Source organism: Pongo abelii, chromosome 16 (genome assembly GCF_028885655.2).
Source record: "Pongo abelii isolate AG06213 chromosome 16, NHGRI_mPonAbe1-v2.0_pri, whole genome shotgun sequence".
In the NCBI taxonomy this organism is placed as follows: Eukaryota; Metazoa; Chordata; class Mammalia; order Primates; family Hominidae; genus Pongo; species Pongo abelii.
This window is the reverse complement of record NC_072001.2, coordinates 36,997,610-37,018,997: the sequence shown is the minus strand read 5'-3', so window position 1 is coordinate 37,018,997 and position 21,388 is coordinate 36,997,610. Positions and strand designations below refer to the sequence as shown.

The following is a 21,388-nucleotide window of genomic DNA, read 5'->3' as shown; positions in this document are numbered from 1 at the left end:
AAAATTTCTAAAGGTGACATTCTGGTTATATCTCAATTTGGGAAATTCCATTTTGTCTCAGGTTCACCTTTGGGGCTTCTCCTCTTTTTTGATTAGTACACGGTCATAATGCATGGTATTTTCCTTGAGATATTCCAGCAAAACAAGACAAAAAATCTAGAATAATACATGAAACAAGACTGGGAAATGTTGAGAGTTGTTGAAGCTACTCAGCGAGTAATAGGTACATGGTTCATAATAATGTATTCAATCATTTTGCAAATTTTAGAAGTCCCTTTGTTGGACCTGAGAGGTATTTTAACTATGGATGTATTATTCCTTTGTTTATATTTGTGTCTCTGGGTTAAAGAAAAAAATAAAACCAGCAGGTTAATATTTATGTTATCCTTACCCTCACTCCCACTGAGTCTAGGCTTAAGTTCAAAAACAGTTTTCTCTTAGGCCATAGGGGAATCTGCCTTTTAATTCTGGCCAAGCTGTTTTCCTTGCAACAGTAGCCAGAAGATTCAGCCTTTAGCATAACATTTTCAAGATGTTTGTTATGAATGTTAGGCTTTTCTAGGCCAAAAAAAGAGGAGTGCTTTTTACTTTATAAGAACAACAAAAGGACTTAAGTATTCTTTTAGACCTAACAATTTTAGCCAACAATATTGGAAGATGAGTCAGCATAATGTCTTCAGACAGTTCTTCCATTTGACTTCCTTCACTGCCACCACCTATGACCTTGGACAGATAACTGTATTTCCCTGACCTTCAATTAACTCCCTGACTTCCTAAACTTCAGTGCCTCCATCCACAACATAGAAATTCTAATACATTGTGAGGTTGCTGTAAGTATTAAATTGGCAGGAAATGTAAGTTACCATTCACAGTGCTAAAATAAATCATAAATAAATAAACATTAGTTCCTTTCCCACCCATGACAGTAGAAGCTCTTAAAGATGGGGTTCTTGTTTCCTTTACTAACCTGTTTCCTTTTTTTTTTTTTTATGTATTTTTTTTTCCTTACTTGATCTTTCTCTCTATTTCTTTTCACTTAGGGTCTGCATGCTGGGTAACCGCACCCTTTCATCAAGACACATTGACGTTTGCTCTAAGACCAAGGAAATTAACAACATGACAGTCCCATCAAAGTTATGGGGATTCTTCTGTAACTCGAGTCAATTTTTCAATGCCACCTGTGATGAATACTTTGTTCACAATAACGTCACTTCAATCCAGGGCATTCCTGGATTGGCTAGTGGTATAATTACAGGTAAGTTAGGGAGTTATTGGACAAGTTTTTTCCTATTTTCTGGGGAAAATAGGCCTTGTCATCTTAGATTCTTCTACTGTCCATAAAGATTCACTGCCATGATGCTAATTCCCTTCTTAAGCACACCACACAGCTCTTAATTCACCATATTTCTGCTTTTCCATTAGTAAAGCTGTCCTTATTCAGGACTCCTTTACAGAGTGATGTCTGCTAAAATTCACCTCCATTTCAGAGCAGAGTTGAGCAAATCACTTTCTAACCTTAGGGTAAAATATTCTGTGTATTCTTGTAAAATTGCCAATGTTCTTCCTGCACTGACAGAATAGGCCTGTTTTAATGTCCGCATCCACATGTATCTTCCTAACGTAGCTAAATTCCTGAAACATTCCTTAAGTGGCTTCTATTATAAATGTTTGGTCTATAAATTTCTTTGCACATAAGTAAGTTTACATTAAGGTGTTAGAAACAGCATTGATGACTAATAAATAATAATGGGATTTGTGGGGCATTTAGTTTTAGTCTGTTTAACTTTGACTAATTTGCATTAGTAAAGTTAAACTGTATTTGCATGTACCAAATCATTTTTTCAAATTATATTTAAATTAGATAAGAAAGAACATTATGTTTAGCCGGGCGCAGTGGGTTATGCCTGTAATCCTAGCACTTTGGGAGGCCTAGGTGGGAGGATCATGAGGTCAGGAGATCGAGACCATCCTGGCTAACATGGTGAAACCCCGTCTCTACTAAAAATATAAAAAATTAGCTGGTCGTGGTGGCAGGCGCCTGTAGTCCCAGCTACTCAGGGTGCTGAGGCAGGAGAATGGCATGAACCTGGGAGGCAGAGCTTGCAGTGAGCCGAGATTGTGCCACTGCACTCCAGCCTGGTGACAGAGTGAGACTCTGTCTCAAAAAAAAAAAAAGAGAGAACACTATGTTTTTATTTATGTGTGTTTTATTGTGCAGTGTGTGTGTATACATGTGCTCATGTAGAAGCAAACACAGCTTTAGAAACTGTATAAATGAGGAGGCTGATTTTGAATGTTTGGGTAGAAAATTAATTATCTTTTTTTCATACTGCTGCTGCTTAAATTCCCATTTTTCCCACTGCAGAGAATCTTTGGAGTAATTACCTACCCAAGGGAGAGATCATCGAAAAGCCTTCAGCCAAATCTTCTGATGTCTTAGGCAGCTTAAACCATGAATATGTTCTTGTTGACATCACCACCTCCTTCACGCTTCTGGTGGGAATCTTCTTTCCCTCTGTGACAGGTAAACACATAGGCTGTTGTATATTTCAGAAGCTGTCAGACCCACGGAGTGATTTTTCTCAGGAGGCAGAATTCTCAGGGTTCCTAGATTTGCTTCTACTCTTTGCTATCAGTATCAATATCAAAGTGTCCAAGAAGTTAACTTGGTTTTTTCCCCCTTATCTCTAAAGGTATCATGGCTGGATCAAACAGATCTGGAGATCTGAAAGATGCTCAGAAGTCTATTCCCATTGGTACTATCCTTGCCATCCTGACCACCTCCTTTGTCTGTATCCTTTTTATGGATCCAGTCTGAGTCTTAGTCATAGGAGCATCCAGTAGAACTAGATGATCAGTATTTTTATCCTGGTAACAAAGATACCTGCTTTCTGTCACTTCACTTCTTGCCAGATAATCTGCCTACCTCATATAGAAAATTCAAAAAAGAATTTATAGGAGTATTTAGCAGCTCATTTTACTGACAGAAGAAAGTGTCTACTGAGTGTCTACTTTCTATCTCATGTTAGAGGGTAAACAACAGTTTCCTTGACTCTCAATATGGTAGATTTAAGCAATGTTGTCCTTTTTGGTGCATGTATTGAAGGGGTTGTTCTCAGAGACAAGTGAGTAATGAATTTCTTTGTAACAATTATGTGTCTGTCTGCCGTGACTTCTGATCATTCCACATAGCTCCAAGACAGTTATAGACTCAACACAGCCAGGCACCATGGCTCATGCCTGTAATCCTAGCACTTTGGGAGGCCAAGGCAGGTGGACTGCATGAGCTCAGGAGTTCAAGACCAGCCTGTGCAACATGGCAAAACCCTGTCTCTACAAAAAGCACAAAAATTAGCCAGGTGTGGTGGTGTGCACCTAACAGCCCCAGCTACTTGGGGGACCGAGGTGGGAGGATCACTTAAGCCTGGGAAGTCAAAGCTGTAGTGAGCCATGATCATGCCACTGTACTCCAGCCTGGGTGACAAAGTGAGACCCTTTCTCAAAAAAATAACCCAACCTGAGTTATCAATCATGACTAACAATAAGAAAATATATGAATGTAGTTCCCAAAGGGGCCAGTATTTTCTAGTGAATATATGAGACAGTTAAATACAGTCCTTCAAAAAAGCAGTGAATGTGTCTGAATAATGAGGACTTCCCTGTCCATCAAGAACTGTTCAGAAACGAGACCAAAAGTCAAGAAGGGCAAGTAAAAAAAATTTCAAGTGTCTCTAGCATCTCCTTTATGAGAGATAAGTATCTAATTGTGTTTGGCATTCTAAATAAAAGCCTGAAACTTACTTTCTTCATATTCTGTTCTTTTCTCTTTTCTTCTTTTCTTTTCTACGTATTTATTTAGAGACAAGGTCTTGCTCTGTTGCCCAGACTACAGTGCAGTGGTGCAATGACGGCTCCCTACAGCCTCAACCTCCTGGGCTCAAGTAATCCTTCCGCCTCAGCTTCCCAAGTAGCTGGGTCCACAGGTGCATACCACCACACCCAGCTAGTAGTCTTTTTTATTTTTTTTGTAAAGATGGGGCCTTACTATGTTGTCCAGGATGGTCTGAAGCTCCTGGGATCAAGCAATCCTCCCACCTTAGCCTCTCAAAGTGCTAGGCTTATAGGCATGAACCACCACACCCAGCCCTTTCCACTATTATTTTATTAAAATTCCCACACTACACAGATGTATCCCCTATTCTTTATCCACATCACTCACTTTGTACAGGCCTTCAGGATTTTTGCCTATGTTATTGTAATAATCTCCCTTTTAGTTCTAGCTTCTAATCCTTCTTCCACACTGCCACCAGAATGGCTTTTCTAAAACACAAAATTTGAAGATACAAACCTCCCTGCTTCAGAGCCTGCCAAAGCCTGTTAAAATCCATCACTGTGATCTGGCCCTCTCTACCTCTTTTTACTGTTATCTCCTGCCATTCCCTCATAAGCTCCCTAACTTAGAGTTTAATATGTCGTATTATGTCTCCACTTATAAACACATTTGTCTGTGTTATTTCCTTTGCTTAGAATAGGTTACTCCCACCTGGCCAACTCATATTCATCCTCTTAGAGACTAGGCTAAGGTCTTCTCTCCTGTAAAGCTTTCCCATACTCACCCAAACAGAGGTAAACACTCCGCCTTGTGTTCAGCCACTCTATTTGAATATACTATATTATGGCATTTATGATGCTATATTGCAGCTACTTGTTTTCATATTACTCTCCCCTACACGTTGAGCTCTTTGAGGACTCGAAGCCTAAGAGATGGAATATAAATATTGTTGACAAAAATGAAAAGCACAATATATATGTATGTAATACAGTATATGTGTGTGTGGGGGGGAGGGGGTATATATATGTATGTATATAAGTATAGTGTATTACTATACCATTGTAGTAGGAAATTCATGGAACTTTGGTAAGTTACACCATAATATAAAAATTATTATTGAGAGTGTAAATTAGAGTATCATTTTGGAAAATTATTGGTTATTATCTCCTAAAGTTGAACATGTGCTTAACTATGACTCAGCATTTCCACTTCTAGGTATATCTAACAGAAATGCTTGCACATGTGCATCAAGAATAATTCACAAGAATTTTCACAGTAGTGTTATTCTTTTTATTTATTTATTTATTTTTGCCTGCTTCATTTTCCCCTCATAAGTATTCTTAATAGCCAAAACCTGGAAATAATCCAAATGTCCATCGCTAGTAGAATGATTAAATTATATATTCATGTAATAGGAAGCCATACAGCAAAGTAAGTCATAGCAATATACACCTCCCCCCAAAAAAATTCACAAGCAATGCTAAGTGAAGAAAACCAAACACAAAAGTATGTACTGCGTATCATTTATATAAAGTTTTAAAACGGTAAAACTCTATAGTATTCAAAGTCAGAGGACTGGGTATGGTGGCTCATGCCTGTAATCCCAGCACTTTGGGAGGCTGAGGCTAGAAGATTGTTTGAGGTCAGGAGTTCCAGACCAGCCTAGGCAACATAGCAAGACTTTGTCACTACAGAAAGTAAAAAATTAGCTGGGCATGGTGGTGTATGCCTGTAGTGCTAGCTACTGGGAAGGCTGAGGCAGAAAGATCACTTGAACCCAGGAGGTTGAGGCTACAGTCAGTCATGACCACAGCATTACAGTCCAGCCTGGGTGACAAAGCAAGACCCTGTCAAAAAAAAAAAAAGTCAGGATAGTGGAGAGGAAGAAAGGGCTAATGAGTGGGAACGGGTGTAAGAGAATTTTGGGACTGGCAGTGTTCTGTTTCCTGACCTGCATGGTAGTAGGTCAACACCTACAGCATGGGTGTTTGCTTTGTAGAAATCTTCAGATGTGCATTTGTTGTTTTTTTGCACATTACTTTTTTTTCCCCCTAGACGGAGTCTCGCTCTGTCGCCCAGGCTGGAGTGCAGTGGTGCAGTCTCGGCTCACTGCAACCTCAGCCTCCCGGGTTCATGCCATTCTCCTGCCTCAGCCTCCCGAGTAGTTGGGACTACAGGCGCCCGCCACCACGCCCAGCTAATTTTTTGTATTTTTAGTAGAGATGGGGTTTCACTGTGTTAGCCAGGATGGTCTTGATCTCCTGACCTCATGATCCGCCCGCCTCAGCCTCCCAAAGTGCTGGGATTACAGCCATGAGCCACCGCACCCAGCCTTGCACATTACTTTTTGTGTGTGATACTTAATAAAAATTGTTAAAACGAGTAATTAAACTGATGCCGTGTTTCAGCCATCAAATTAGAAGTGACCTTAACTTTTTTTAATACACAAGACTGGTGTGGAGTGTGCATGTGCCATAAGGCTTGAATCTTCTTCTTTTTTTTTTTTTTCACTTAGTCAAAATTTATTTCAAGGCCTGAAAACATTCAGATTAATCAAAATGGTACTACTGTAACTTCTTATAATACATAATATAAAAGTTTTTGAAAAATATAGACACAATTAACCCCTAAACAACACACTGATTCTCAAATGCAATGGCTATTTAACAAGATGTAAAGGGACAATAACATATCAAAGAACTTTCACACACCTAAAGAAAGCATTTAGCAGCAAGCTAGTCAGACAGAACAAACACAAATATTTTCACATTCCCTATGTTTGTTTTTAACTTTACTTCATAAAGCCACTGATAATTGAGGCTTCTTTCGAGTATAAGATTTCTAAAATTAAAAACTGTTTTTGACATATTTTTATAAAGAAATAAAAAGCAAAACACAATCCAACTGCATTTATATGAGTCCCTCTTCTCCAACAGCTTTAGATGTTTTTCTGAGTACTTTTTATACAAAATATTTTTGTTAAAATCAGTTCTAATTCATTTATGCAGATTAGGGGAAAATGATTCACAATAAATTAACTTTAAAATTACCTTCTATCTGCTTCTACCTCTATCCCCCCATCACCACCAAATCTGTTGCTACAGTGAACAATGATGCAATGTACTGTTTGAGGGGGCCCAAAGCAATCTGTAATCTTAATTTCCCACATATTAGTTAGTAGGAAGAAAAATCCACAGTATGAAGGCTATTTAACTAAAACTTTATGCTTTTCCCTCAAGCTGTAAGTACTCTTTAGCATTAAATTACATCGTGCATATACAACTACATCCGTTTAGATTTGCCTTGGAATATAATTTCAAGGCCTTAAATATTAAAAATAATTTTATAACTATTTCATAGTTTAACTGGCTCTTAAATAGTTTTGCTAGGGAGGAAACATTTTGTGTTCTTTAAGAAATTGATACGTGTAAGTGTGTTCACTTAAATCTTGAGAAAACCTAAGGATGAAGTCTGTTGTTTTGTTTTTCCTAAAAAGGGAAAAAAGAACCAAAGAAAAATGTTGAAGAACAAGAATATTTACCGTTAAAAAGAAGAAACATATCCAACAAAAAGGAGACATAGATTTGAAAACACTTATTTTACTGTCTTCAACAACAACAAAAAACAGGCAGGGGAAGTCCAGAGGACTCAGAATTGAAGCAGCTCTATACGATAATGAAGGTGGTACAATGATGTGACTGCAAAGAAAATGACTAAAACAAAACTTTACAAACATCTTCATGTTTGTAATGTATTAATGCACAAAATATCAAAAATAGAAAGTCTGAGTTTCTTCCCCGCAGGTTGATGATAAACTATCAACCTTCTATTTAATGCATTTCCTGTTTTTTAATTTATAGAGATGGGGTCTCGCTATGTTGCCCAGACTGGTCTTGAACTCATGAGCTCAAGCAATCCTTTCACCTCGGCCTCCCAAAGTGCTGGGATTACCAGTGTGAGCCACTGCACTTGGCCTTAATGCATTTACTTTTATAAGCCTTCTCTGTTTAGAAGTACACACTACACAAGTACATACATGCTGGCATTTTACCATGAAAATTTTAGTTTTCATCTCAAACTAGTGACTTGCCTTTTTACCCATACTATACACATGTAATACCTTGCTAGAGGTACATTTTAATCAGTATATATTTTTTAAATCTTATTTTTAACTCAATCTTTTTAGTGCTATGATATGATGGGCTTAATTTAACAGATGAAGCATGATATGATAACAACATTGTACTGTTTAAACTAATTGACAACTGTAGTAAAGTGTTTGATTTTTAGTATATAACCAAGACGATGCTGGACAGTAATAAACACAGAAACACTAGAAAACAGTGAATGAATAAATAATACAATTTTTCATCAGTGGCCATTCATTATTTTGCTTTTAGAAACCTGGAAGAAATTGTCTTCTTTGACTTTCAAATGTTCTGGTAACTAGTCGTTTCTTAGCTTCTTCAATATCACCTTGAATTGCTGAAATAAGTGACTCTAAAGAATCAAAGTTCTTTTCTGGTCTCAGGTAGCCAACAATGGCCACATTGAGGATTTCCCCATAGAAGTCCTCTTTGAAGGTATGCATGATATGTGTTTCCATAGACTTCTTCGTATTCTTGTAATATGGGTTCCATCCTATGCTCACCACCATCTTATGGACATCTCCACTTCCAACACTGGCCCAACCATAGTAAATACCGGTGGATATATCAGCTGGAAGATTATCTACCACTTGCTCAGGAAAATTAGCTGTGGGGATGCCCAGCTGCTTGGAGCCGCGGCCGAAGCCCCGCACGACTTGGCCCCGGCAGAAGTAAGGCAGGTGCGTCATAATGCAGTCCGCTCGGGGCATGGGCTGCGGCCCGGTCTGCGCGTCCTGTGGAGCCGCCGTCGACGCGGGGGACAGGAGCGTGAGCTCTGCCTGCCGCGGGGGCGCACCAGGGGCCGGACGACGCCGACCACACGCCACTGCGAATCCCTGACGCCGCCGACCCAACAAATGCCGCCCGGCGCCTGAGGAGCTGCGTCTCCGCTGGAGGGCAGCGGAGACCTTGAATCTTCTTATATTTCCAGTGGGAGTAAAATTTAGTACAAACTTTCTGGACGGCAGTTTAGTAGTGATTTTGAAATGTTTTAAGATATTGATCCCTTTGGTTAGTTATTCCCTCTTAAGAATCTGCCATAACTTAGCTGGGCACAATGGCTCATGCCTGTAATTCCAGCATACTGGGAGGCCAAGAGGGGAAGATCACATGAGCCCAGGAGTTCATTGACAAGCCTGGGCAACGAGGCGAGATCCTGTCTCTACAAAAAATTTTGTAAAAGATTAGTCGGACATGGTAGCACACACTTGTGGTCCCAGCCACTTGGGAGGATGAGGCAGGAGCATCGCCTGAGCCAGAGAGGTCAAGGCTGCAGTGAGCTGAGATAGCGTCACTGTACTCCAGCCTTGGCAACGGAGTGAGACCTGTCTCAAAAAAAAAAAAAAAAAAAAAAAAAACCTGCCTTAAGGAAAAAAACCTGAACTGTGAATGTAGATATGTGCATAAAGATGTTAATTATAATATTTTATACAATAGAAATCAACACTAGAAGAATGGATAAGAAGTTGTGATGCATTATTTTTCAAATCACTAAACATTTTTATTCATAGCTTTTTATGACAGAAAAATGCTTATGTTTCAAGAATACAGAATTATAGTGCAGTGAGATTGCGATTTTTCTAAAAAGCAGATATTTTGATACCCTGAAGGGGAAAGTTACAACTGAAGCTTAGCTTATTTTCTAGCCTCATAAGTATTTTTTTCCTAATATAGGTCAGTAGTGCCTTTTGATCAAATCTAGCTATCTTATATTTCATAATATTACTTGTCTCACTTTTGATTCTCTAAAACTTAGAAAAAAAAAAACTGGGTGGGCTGGACGCAGTGGTTCACGCCTGTAATCCCAGCACTTTTGGAGGCTGAGGCAGGTGAATCACTTGAGGCCAAGAGTTTGAGACCAGCCTGTGCAACATGGTGAAACCCCGTCTTTACTCAAAATACAAAAATTAGCCAGGTGTGTTGGTGCACACCTGTAATCTCAGATGTAAGCCGAGGCAAGAGAATCGCTTGAACTTGGGGGGCGGAGTTTGGAGTGAGCCAAGATCACACCACTGCACTCTAGCCTGGATGACAGAGTGAGAGTCTGTCTCAAAAAAAAAAAAAAGAAAAAGAAAAAAAAAATGGGTGAATGTCTCTAGTCTTTCAGTCTAAAGTTATTTCCAGATTAAATTTCCCACTCCTATTTCTTTCCCAGGTTCGGTGATGCTGTGAAAGGTAATTTGGTGGTGGGCACCTTATCTTGGCCATCCCCATGGGTGATTGTTATTGGCTCCTTCTTTTCAACATGTGGGGCTGGACTTCAGAGCCTCACAGGTGCACCGAGGCTGCTACAAGCTATTGCCAAGGATAACATCATACCGTTTCTGAGGGTGAGTGACCTTTTATTATGCCCTCTTCTTTTTTTCCCAGCTTTAATGAGAAACAGTGTGGTCTTCATGGGCTTAGAAATTACTAGATCATAAATGTGGAGATGTGGGTTTTTAGTACAAGACCCTCTAAATCCCAGGCATGAGTTTACCTGTGAGTGCTGTAAAGGTATTTAAAAGGTATCACAGTTGTAACACTATTGTCTTCCAGATGTCTGAAACTGTAGGCTAGAGAAATCAGAGAGCAATGACTCAGTACTCCTGTGCCTGATATTTCCCTTCTGTGTACAGGTTTTTGGCCACAGCAAAGCCAATGGGGAACCTACCTGGGCTTTACTTCTAACTGCTGCCATTGCAGAGCTCGGAATACTCATTGCCTCCCTGGATCTTGTGGCCCCAATTCTTTCCATGTAAGAGCCAGTGATTCTCTTCAGTTATTCTTGCTTAAATGATAAATAATACATGTTTATTTCCATCAGTCATGTAACAGTAGTGATAACAGAGTGGGCTAAATACAGATGTAACTTCACTTAAATAAAAATCATTCCTGAGAACTTCCAAGTAAGGCTAACTTTTGTAAGTTATTAGGTTTTTTCCTACCTATTTAACTTCAAAAGTTCTTTGGCTTCATTTCTAATTCATTGTCAATTGGTTGTAGCTTTTACCACCACTGTTAGTTTTTATTTATTTATTCACCTGTGACTTATTGATGCTTACTACTTACCTGGCACTGTGTAATGTGGTATTCTGGGAATACAAAGATGGATAAGACACAGTCTTATGGAACTGGTAATGGATAAGGAAACCAATGATTCCCATATAGCGTGATGAGTGCCATGGTAAAGGTGAACACTGAGTGCCCTAGGGACACCAGAGCAAGGCATCTAAACAGACGGAAACTCAAGAAAGATTTTCCGGAGGAAGTGATACTTGTATCTTGAAGAATAACTGGTTATTTGCTAAGAAAAGACGGGGTGAAGAACATTCCAGGCAGAGAATGCATATAAAGGAATTGAGGGATGGCATAAGGTAGCACATCCAGAGAACTGGAAGTAGTTTGGCTTGGCTAGAGTGGAGGGTACATGTTGAGGGAATAACAGAATAGAGAAGTAGGTAGACCCAGATCACAAAGGGCCTGGAACTTTTACCTGGAAGTAGTGGGTAATCCTTGAGCACAAAATGATAATGCTTTAGGATGATCAATCTTGTATAAAAGATGGATTAGAAGGAGGCTAGAATTGAGCTGGGAATGCTAATTGGAAAGAAGAAATGAGAGCCTGAACTAAGGTGATTAGTAGTAGAGATGAAAAGGAAGAGAAGCAGCTTAGAGATTTTTAAATAGAATCCACAGGACTTGGTAAGTGAATTTGGAACAAGGGTAAGGAAGAGGAAACCTGGATTATCCTAAGAACAACTGGGTAGAGAGTGGTTGTGTCATTGACTGAGAGAACAGAGAAGGATGAACAGCTTTGTGGGGAGAGGTTTAAGTTTCTCTGCTTCCTACTTAATCAAGGGTTAGTTGTCTAGAAACAGGCTTCAGTACAGCAAAGGTATTCAGTTACTTAACCTTCAAAGAATCATCTTACAGTAATAATCATTCCTCTTACTCTTTTTATTCTTCAGGTTTTTTCTCATGTGTTACCTCTTTGTGAACTTGGCATGTGCCTTGCAAACATTACTTCGAACACCCAACTGGAGACCCCGATTCCGCTACTACCATTGGTAAGTCTGCTTCTTTTATTCTTTTTACTCACATTTGGAGAGAACCCATCTTTGAACTAGAAAACTAGGAGAGTCTGGGTTCTCGATAAAATTTTTTTCTTGGTCAGCCATTTCATACTGTTTCAACTTTCAGTTCTTATCTGAATCCTCATCCTCCTATCCTATTTTCCTGTATCACTTTATAATAACTTATAACACCCAATACGAATAGAGCAAAAGCACTAAATAGAGATATCCAGCCTTCTATAATTTTCAGGTTAAAACAACCTTCTCTTGCGTATTTATTTTCCTGTTTGTCTCTTAGGGCTACAGAGTCAGAGGTTCTAAATTCCAATCTCAGCTCTACTATTTCCTAGCTTTGTAACCTTCAGCAAAGCACATAACCATGTAAAATCTAATTTTATTCATTTGTAAAATGGGACTGATAAATCTAAAGTGCTTATCATAGTGCCTGGTACATAGTAAAGCTCAGCTCTCAATGAACTGTTGCTGCTGCTGCTGTTGTAGTTAAGTCTCCCCAGTCCTGAAGGGGTCATCATGAAAGATTTTTGGCTACCATCCCATCTCTTTGCTCTTATAGCTCAGAGCTCATTAATTATGTCATGTATGTACCCGTTGCTACATTCTTCTTTGCTAACTTTCTCCTTGTTCCCTTTCTGTCTTCACTTACCAATGGTGGGCAGTGATGTAACGTTTACTGGGCAAAAATTAAAATCTTCAACTGATTTTTTAATGCCTCAATTCCTCTTTCTATAACGTTAGTTAAAAGTTCCTCATGAGGCTGGGCATGGTGGCTCATGCCTATAATCCCAGCACTTTGGGAGGCCAAGGCAGGTGGATCACCTGAGGTCAGGAGTTTGAGACCAGCCTGACCAACATGGGGAAACTCCGTCTCTACTAAAAATATAAAAGTAGCTGGGCATGGCGGCACATGCCTGTAATCCCAGCTACTCAGGAGGCTGAGGTAGGAGAATCGCTTGAACCCGGGAGTCGGAGGTTGCAGTGAGCTGAGATCCCAGGTTCACGCCATTCTCCTGCCTCAGCCTCCTGAGTAGCTGGGACTACAGGCGCCCGCCACCACGCCCGGCTAATTTTTTGTATTTTTAGTAGAGACAGGGTTTCACTGTGTTAGCCAGGATGGTCTCGGTCTCCTGACCTTGTGATCCGCCTGCCTCAGCCTCCCAAAGTGCTGGGATTACAGCCGTGAGCCACCACGCTCGGCCCAAAAATAATTTTTCTCAGTGAGTTCTGCAGTTATGCTAATAAGTATTTATAAAATTTTTAGAAATATTTGTATGAAAATTTTTAAAAAGATCCTAGAGTTATTAACATTTCTGGCTGCATGTCCCATCCTGGCTTTGCCAAGTAAGTATTAATTGTCCTCATAACTGCAGATGACTGATAGTGTTCCATTATTTATATGGTTTTCCAGCAGTTGGAAACATCTTCTGTTGCAAAGGACAGTTTGGGGTTTAGTGCACATCTACCAACTGTTTCATGATAAGACAACTATAGAATTGAGAATAATCATTTAGAAACTTTTGAGGCAGTTTGACATTGCTACAGCATCCAGGCATGTGATAATTTTTCGAATAATTCATTTTTATTGCATTTTACAAAAGTTCTATTTATAATAGTTTCAAAGTTTTTAAAAAATAATCCCTCACCACAGATAGTTTGAGAAGCACCTTTAACATAGGCTTCTTTTTCAGCTACTTTAAAAGATACTTTTTTGTATTTGTTTTTAATTTTCTAGGGCCCTTTCTTTCATGGGAATGAGTATCTGTCTGGCTCTGATGTTCATTTCTTCCTGGTATTATGCCATTGTAGCCATGGTAATAGCTGGTATGATCTACAAGTACATTGAATACCAAGGGTGAGTGTGGATTTAATCTTGATCACTGCTAAAAGTAGCAAGACTAGCTAGTTTGGTTAAAGCCAGCTCAATGAAAATACCTTAAGGACTCAGGTAACTTCATTTTCATAACTATATTTTGTACCCCTAATTCTCTAACCGTCTTACTGATGCAAGCGTTTCATCACAAGGGAGATCCATTGAGAAAGTATGAATGGATCAATGGAAAATAACAAAGGATATTTCCAAATAATAATAATTAGTACTAAACAAAGTATAACACAAATATAAATATTTTTGCTTATCTCTTCAGTCAAGAGATTGTCTCTGAAATGAAAAAGAAATTAGTTCTGAACAACTTAGTAACTACTAAGACTTACAGCTTTCAAAAATGAGGACGAAATAACATTCTTATTCAGAAGATCACATTGAACTTTACTTTCTCTGCATTATTTTCAAAGTAACTTAAATTCCAGGTCTGTTATAATTTTCTAATCTAAATTGCTCTTTTACATTATTGTTTTGAACAATTACGTAGAAGGACTGAATGAGTGACCCCTTCAGGCTTTATTCTGAACTGTTTGTGCAGTGCAGTCTGTTGGTGCTGTTGATCTGCCTATATCGGGTTCATTATGTTAGTAAAGAACATTATGTAAATCATTAATCTGAGCTTTAATCTTCTACCTTGCACATGTGTGATTTTTAGATTCAGAAAAAAACTTTATTTTTTAAAATTATACTTACTATAGTTTAAATTTGTCTCTGCTCTTTTCTTTTTCTCACAGAGCTGAGAAAGAATGGGGTGATGGTATCCGTGGGCTGTCCCTCAGTGCAGCCCGGTTTGCTTTGCTTCGATTGGAGGAAGGACCTCCACACACTAAAAACTGGAGGTAAAGAAATCAACACTAGCAGTATTTGGCACATAGTTAACACACAAAAATATGTGTTTTGTTGATTATAGGATAAGGAAACCATATGTGGCTCAAGGAATTGGTATAAGGGACCTGTTTTGAACTATTCTAAATCCTTAATTTTTTTATTCCCTTTTCTTCATGTCATTTATGATCAAGATTTCTGCAATTGATTATTCTTCCTTGAAGACTGATCAACTTGAGATAGTACTGGGAGCATTCAAAGTAATGCCCTCATCCTGTCATCTCCTGTGATCTCTTCCTTCTGTCAAATTACCTGTCTCATACAGATCTCCTGAATTAAAGGTGGAGTCTGCCATTCTGTTCCCCAAACCCAAAATGTTTTCTCCTCCCTCCAACCCCCACCAACCTCTTCACAGGCCTCAGTTGCTTGTATTACTGAAACTAGATGAAGACTTACATGTCAAGCATCCTCGCCTCCTCACCTTTGCCTCACAGCTCAAAGCAGGAAAAGGTCTCACTATTGTGGGCTCTGTCATCGTGGGGAACTTCCTAGAGAACTACGGTGAAGCTTTAGCTGCTGAGCAGGTAAGAGTCAGGCTTTTGATGTATTGGAACTCAGTTTACAGCTTTGTGATGTTAAGTAGTAAGACCTCAAACTTCTACTTGAATCTTGTTCCTGAGTGATCTAGGAGGTTTCTCACTTAGTGCTGACCTTTGAACAGACACTTTCTCCCAAATAATAAGACGAGCCAGAAAATATTTATTATTTCTTCCTGTTTAAAGCATTACTAAATTATAAGATTATTAAGTCTAAACCTTATGTTCAAATATACTCCAAACATTAATCTAAGCACTGAGAAAAGTCATGTAAATAAATTGATTCTTGAACTATGGAGAGGGTTCCTCTCAATCTTGTGACAACAAGGAGTAATGACCAAATTTTCTTCCTCTTTACTAATCTACGTGGTATCATGAGCAAGATTCCTTTGCCACTTCTGGTTAGCTGTACTGAACATTAAAGTTCTACTTTAACAAGGAAGTTGTTTTCACTCTAATACTTATTATATATGATAGAACTAATCCTATTGTTTTTGAAATGCCATTGTGTTCAATGGCATTTCAAAAGTTTTACTGTTGGGGGGAGGGGGGAAGGATAGCATTAGGAGATATACCTAATGTTAAATGACGAGTTAATGGGTGCAGCACACCAACATGGCACATGTATACATATGTAACAGACCTGCACATTGTGCACATGTACCCTAAAACTTAAAGTATAATTTAAAAAAAAAAAAGTTGTACTGGATTTCATTTTGGAATGCTTTGAAATCCTAAACACTAGAAATGCTGAAGAAACATTACTCCAGAATGATGGTAAAAATTAATAAAAGGTACACAGGATTGAAAATCAGAAGAGCCTAGTTCTTAGCCACATCACTGATTTAATCTGTGCCTTTGCAAAAATCATTCCATTTTCCATACCATTATTCCCTTCCTTTTCCCACCAAGAGGGTGGAGTAAGAGTAAATGAGATGATATCTCCAAATTGGTTTGACTAAATAAAGAGTAATGCAAATACAAGTGTCATGAATAATCACCATTAAAATGTCAAAAAGCATATGGGAATGGGAGAAGCGAAAAAGAAAACATACCTGAGAAAATTCTAAAGTGAAACTGAATCATCATACCGAGTTTCTGGTAAGATGAGTCAGGGCATGACTGGGGCTGAGGCAGGAAGGAGATCGTGTTCACAATAGTGAATCACCCTGGTCAACTGAGAAAGAATGTTGAACATTCACTTTGTAGAGATCCCTGTTCCCAGTTTTTTGGTATGGTGCAAAGGAACAAAAGCAGAACAGAGGAAAAAGCAGAGAAACTACATGTAGACAACCAGCTACAGAGGCAAAAATACGTAGTAAGCACTTAGAAAGTGAAAAAGACAAAAGATCATGAAATTCCTTTGGGATAATTTTAACTTTTTGGACTTTTCTGTAGACAATATAGTTTTATGAAGACTTTGGAAAAAGGTGGGGTATATAATATGGAGAAGGAATAATGGGTTAAAATGTCCAGAGTGAACCAGTTCAGTGTTGCGGTCCTGTGTCTCTTTCAGACCATAAAGCACCTAATGGAGGCAGAGAAGGTAAAAGGATTCTGCCAGCTGGTGGTGGCCGCCAAGCTGAGAGAGGGCATTTCCCACCTCATCCAGTCATGTGGCCTTGGGGGCATGAAGCACAACACGGTGGTGATGGGCTGGCCTAATGGCTGGCGTCAAAGCGAAGATGCCCGCGCTTGGAAGACTTTTATTGGTACTAACCATTTCTCATACAAACCTAAAGGCCCAAGTCGAGGGGATGTAGTTAAATCTCTGTCACCCCTAGCCTCCTAAAGTAGAGACTATGCCATTGCTAAAGCATAATCTTATAAGGCAACCTGAAAAACTATTGGTAGTAATACACAGATTCTACCTACCCCCTTCAGCTTCACATTATGTTCATGAATTAATTCTGTCAAGTCTTGTGCTAGGAATTATCTCCAAAATTGCCATGTTTTCATTTGTGATTTTCCATATTGATGTTCTCACAGGAATTGCAAGAATTGTTCTTCAGCATCATAATCTCTCAAATTCACATATCCCCCCTTAGAAATGTAGTAATCAGAATATACCTAGTAACATAAACTGTGGTTCTCAGTCTGTTAGCTATTCAGATTTTTCACAATGATTTTTGTTACGTAATGAGAAATAACCTACTAAGTAAATAGGACCCCTTTCTCAAAGAAGTGTGAAAAGAGCATTTCCTTGCTTTCCTGACATGCTAGGAAGCAAGGCAAGCCTAAGGATTCTTCTCTGCTTATTCTTTTTTCTCCCTAGGCACAGTTCGAGTGACAACTGCTGCCCATCTCGCACTGCTGGTGGCTAAAAACATCTCCTTCTTTCCCAGCAATGTGGAGCAATTTTCTGAGGGCAACATTGATGTGTGGTGGATTGTGCATGATGGGGGGATGCTTATGCTACTACCATTCCTACTGAAACAGCACAAGGTATTTGAGACAACTTTTTTTTACAAAAGTCTTTCTCCCTTCTGTCCTGGTTCACAGGACAGACAAATTCTTTCTCTGATTATAATAGTGTTGGGGTTTAGAATCAGAAGAGTTGGAAGTTATTCTAGGCTTTCCCATGATCCCACTTTCAAACAAGAGAAATCATTGTCTTTGTATTTGATACCTACTTATCTCCAAGTGAAATTCAGCCAATTAACAAAGTTCCATATGAGCCCTAGGGGAAAACAACAAGTGAACACATCTTTTTAAAAAAAATACTGGAAACTTAAGGTATATGTATGTGTGTGTATTGCACGCATATATGCGCTCATTCTGTGGTAAGACTAATTAAATGAGATTTAAAATAGTAAATATATAGTCTGAATGTTGTCATTGATACACTGTCTGAATAAAGCACCCTCTTAACGTATCGTGAGCCATCTTTTCTTTTGCCAGTGTTTTCTTGTTATGAAATTAAGGACTCCTTAAAACTGTATTAAATGTGGTGTTTAGTCAGTCTTTTGCCCTAATACAATAACATAGCAAGTAGGAAGCTAGGAACAAATAGCCTTATACTATATATAGCAAGGTTCTTCTAGACCACAATGTCTAATGTCTTAGGAAATAACCTTTTTTGCCTCCTTGCTCTAATTTTCCACGTGTGTATGTCACTCTCTCAGGTGTGGCGAAAGTGCAGCATACGGATCTTCACAGTAGCCCAATTAGAAGACAACAGTATCCAAATGAAGAAGGACCTAGCCACCTTCCTATATCACTTACGCATTGAGGCGGAGGTAGAAGTGGTGGAGATGGTGAGAAAGCTGAGTTTGAGATACAAGAGGTTCATTCCCCCATTCCTCTCCCTGTCTTCCTTGAATCTTTTCTGGTTTGGGAAATTTTTCAGATCTAAATGTGGATTAATCCCCTAGTGCCAAAAAAAAAAAAAAACAAAACCCTAATTTGTTGCCCTAAGTAGAATGTATATGTGATGCATGTTTGATGTTACTTTTTGGTTTTGCTTTCTTGTTTATTACACAGCCCTTATATTTCTGCCAGATTCTCATCTGTTTAATATAGTTTTATGAAATTTTTATTCACATATTCAGCTTAAAATCACACATGGCTTTAAAAAAAAACCTAACAGTATAAAAAAGAGAGACTAGAGTTTGTATTTTGTGTTTCAAGGCAACACATGTCTTGGTTAGATTATGGAAAAGACTCTCAGGGCCTCTGAATTTTATCTACAGTCACAAAAACATTTATGTAGCTCAATGACTAACAAAGTAGGGGTGAAGCTTAGGTTAATATAGTGATGCTTTCCCTGGTTTAATTTAGTGACTGGAAATAAAAATGTATGGTTCATCCTTCTTTCTCCTTTGTGCTTTTTGCCCCTTTTATGTGATGTCTATGGCAGCATGACAGTGATATATCAGCATATACTTACGAGCGCACTTTGATGATGGAGCAGAGGTCCCAGATGCTCCGGCACATGCGGCTATCCAAAACAGAGCGAGACAGAGAGGTGAGACATTACTGCATCAATCCAATCCGGGCTGTCTAAAGTCTGTCACTGAAAGGGATGATACTGGGCTGGGCATGGTGGCTCACGCCTGTAATCCCAGCACTTTTGGAGGCCGAGGCGGGTGGATCAAGAGGTCAGGAGTTCAAGACCAGTCCAGCCAAGATGGTGAAACCCCATCTCTACTAAAGTACAAAAATTAGCCAGGCGTGGTGGCACATGCCTGTAATCCCAGCTACTCAGGAGGCTGAGGCAGAGAAGTGCTTAAACCTGGGAGGCGGAGGTTGCAGTGAGCCAAGATCACGCCACTGCACTCCAGCCTGCGTGACAGAGGAAGACTCTGTCTCAAACCAAATAAAAAAAGGGATGATACTACATTTTCACAGGATGACAAATTCCTTCTCACTCTGTCAGTTATTCCACTATAACCCATTATTGCTTCAAAATAACCAAAGATGAAGCATGAGAGAAAATTTGGTAGAATAACTTGTGTTGGACCTTCTTCCTCAGGCACAATTGGTGAAAGACCGAAACTCAATGCTACGATTGACCAGCATTGGCTCTGATGAGGACGAAGAGACAGAAACCTATCAGGAGAAGGTGCACATGACTTGGACAAAAGACAAGTACATGGCATCCCGGGGACAAAAAGCGAAGTCAATGGAAGGATTCCAGGACCTGCTTAACATGCGTCCGTAAGTTTTCCCACTCCCAAGTTTATCATAAAATTACCTAATCAGTGGCACAAATGTGACTTTGCCTGGACACACAGGATGGAGTCTGTTCATTTCACCCTGAATCTAGCCACCTCATTATTGTTTGCCTATTCATACTGGCTCTCAATGTACACTGTACACAAGCTAACCATCCCCTTTATCCACATAGTTCACCTCCATACTGTGTTCTTACTATAAAATAAGCCAACAGAGAATGAGAAAACCCAGGTATTAATATCATAAAGAAACCATTTTAGCCTGGGCACAGTGGCTCACGCCTGTAATCCCAGCACTTTGGGAGGCAGAGGCGGGTGGATCACCTGAGGTCAGGAGTTCGAGATCAGCCTGCCCAACATGGTGAAACCCTGTTTTTACTAAAAATACAAAAAAAATTAGCCGGGCATGGTGGTGGGGGCCTGTAATCCCAGCTACTCGGGAGGCTGAGGCAGGAGAATCACTTGAACCTGGGAGGCGGAGGTTGCTGTGAGCTGAGATTGCACCACTGCACTCCAGCCTGGGTGACATGAGCGAAACTCCCTCTCAAAAAAAAAAAAAAAAAAGAAATCATTTTATCAGATTATCCATAGTCAAGTGAAAAAGCTCAGGATCTCAAGTTTTTAACGTTGACTGTATGGCTAGTTTTCTTTTTACCTTAACAACCTTTATTTCTTCCCTACTCAGGGACCAGTCCAATGTGAGGCGGATGCATACAGCAGTGAAACTCAATGAGGTTATAGTTAACAAGTCCCATGAAGCAAAGCTGGTTTTATTGAATATGCCAGGGCCACCCCGAAACCCTGAGGGTGATGAAAACTGTATCCTTTCCAAGAGTGGGGCTTCCAGTAGGGAAAATCTCCTTAACCTCTTTCTGACATAACTAGGTAACAATAAAATCATTGTCTATACCCCACTTTCCCTCTTTAAGGAAGGAAGACTTAAAAGTCTTAGGCAAGGATTTTTACAAAGTTATAAGACTAATCTCTTTTAGGGGAGTTGGGGCAAATATAATTCAGTTCTAAAAGGCATTTTAGGTGGTGTATTTGCAGCATGACATCTAATATTCAGTGTATAAAACCCTTCCTGAAAATCCTACAGACAGCATACCCACATCCTTTCTCCTTTTTAGGTTCTACCCGCTTTGCAAAGCCTTTTTCTTTTGGATAGAGTTAGGGGAGAAGCTGAGATAGAACCTCCTTTAACTGAGGGAAAAAAGGGATAGGGATTCTTCCTCATACCTTCATCCCAGGACTCCTGGGATAAGGGAAACCCTTCAGCACTGACACATAAATTAGTTTATTCCCACCAGTACCATTAAGAAAGAAGAGGTTTAGGCCAGCTGTGGTGGCTCATGC

General features: G+C 39.4%; 2 protein-coding genes across 6 annotated transcripts in view; one reads left to right on the top strand and one right to left on the bottom strand.

Moving 5' to 3' along the window:
* SLC12A6 (solute carrier family 12 member 6) overlaps positions 1–21,388 on the top strand; it is a 108,284-nt gene that overhangs the window by 82,247 nt on the left and 4,649 nt on the right. For 4 of the 5 annotated variants that reach the window (XM_009249657.4, XM_009249658.4, XM_063716012.1 and 1 more), the window contains 16 exons: positions 1,041–1,255; positions 2,366–2,524; positions 2,694–2,792; positions 3,068–3,125; positions 10,136–10,310; positions 10,599–10,717; positions 11,931–12,029; positions 13,786–13,905; positions 14,670–14,774; positions 15,176–15,344; positions 16,873–17,068; positions 17,632–17,801; positions 18,482–18,613; positions 19,216–19,323; positions 19,831–20,015; positions 20,718–20,851. In XM_009249657.4, the coding sequence (XP_009247932.3) occupies positions 1,041–1,255; positions 2,366–2,524; positions 2,694–2,792; positions 3,068–3,125; positions 10,136–10,310; positions 10,599–10,717; positions 11,931–12,029; positions 13,786–13,905; positions 14,670–14,774; positions 15,176–15,344; positions 16,873–17,068; positions 17,632–17,801; positions 18,482–18,613; positions 19,216–19,323; positions 19,831–20,015; positions 20,718–20,851 (2,243 nt within the window). 5 annotated transcript variants of the gene reach the window in all.
* LOC129050459 (riboflavin kinase-like) lies at positions 8,174–8,883 on the bottom strand. Its single transcript, XM_063716561.1, has one exon. The coding sequence runs from the start codon at positions 8,688–8,690 to the stop codon at positions 8,229–8,231; it is 462 nt and encodes a 153-aa protein (XP_063572631.1). The 5' UTR covers positions 8,691–8,883; the 3' UTR covers positions 8,174–8,228.

Excerpts from the sequence above, each read along its gene's own strand:
- LOC129050459 (XM_063716561.1), bottom strand. The coding sequence starts at position 8,690 with ATGCCCCGAGCGGACTGCATTATGACGCACCTGCCTTACTTCTGCCGG.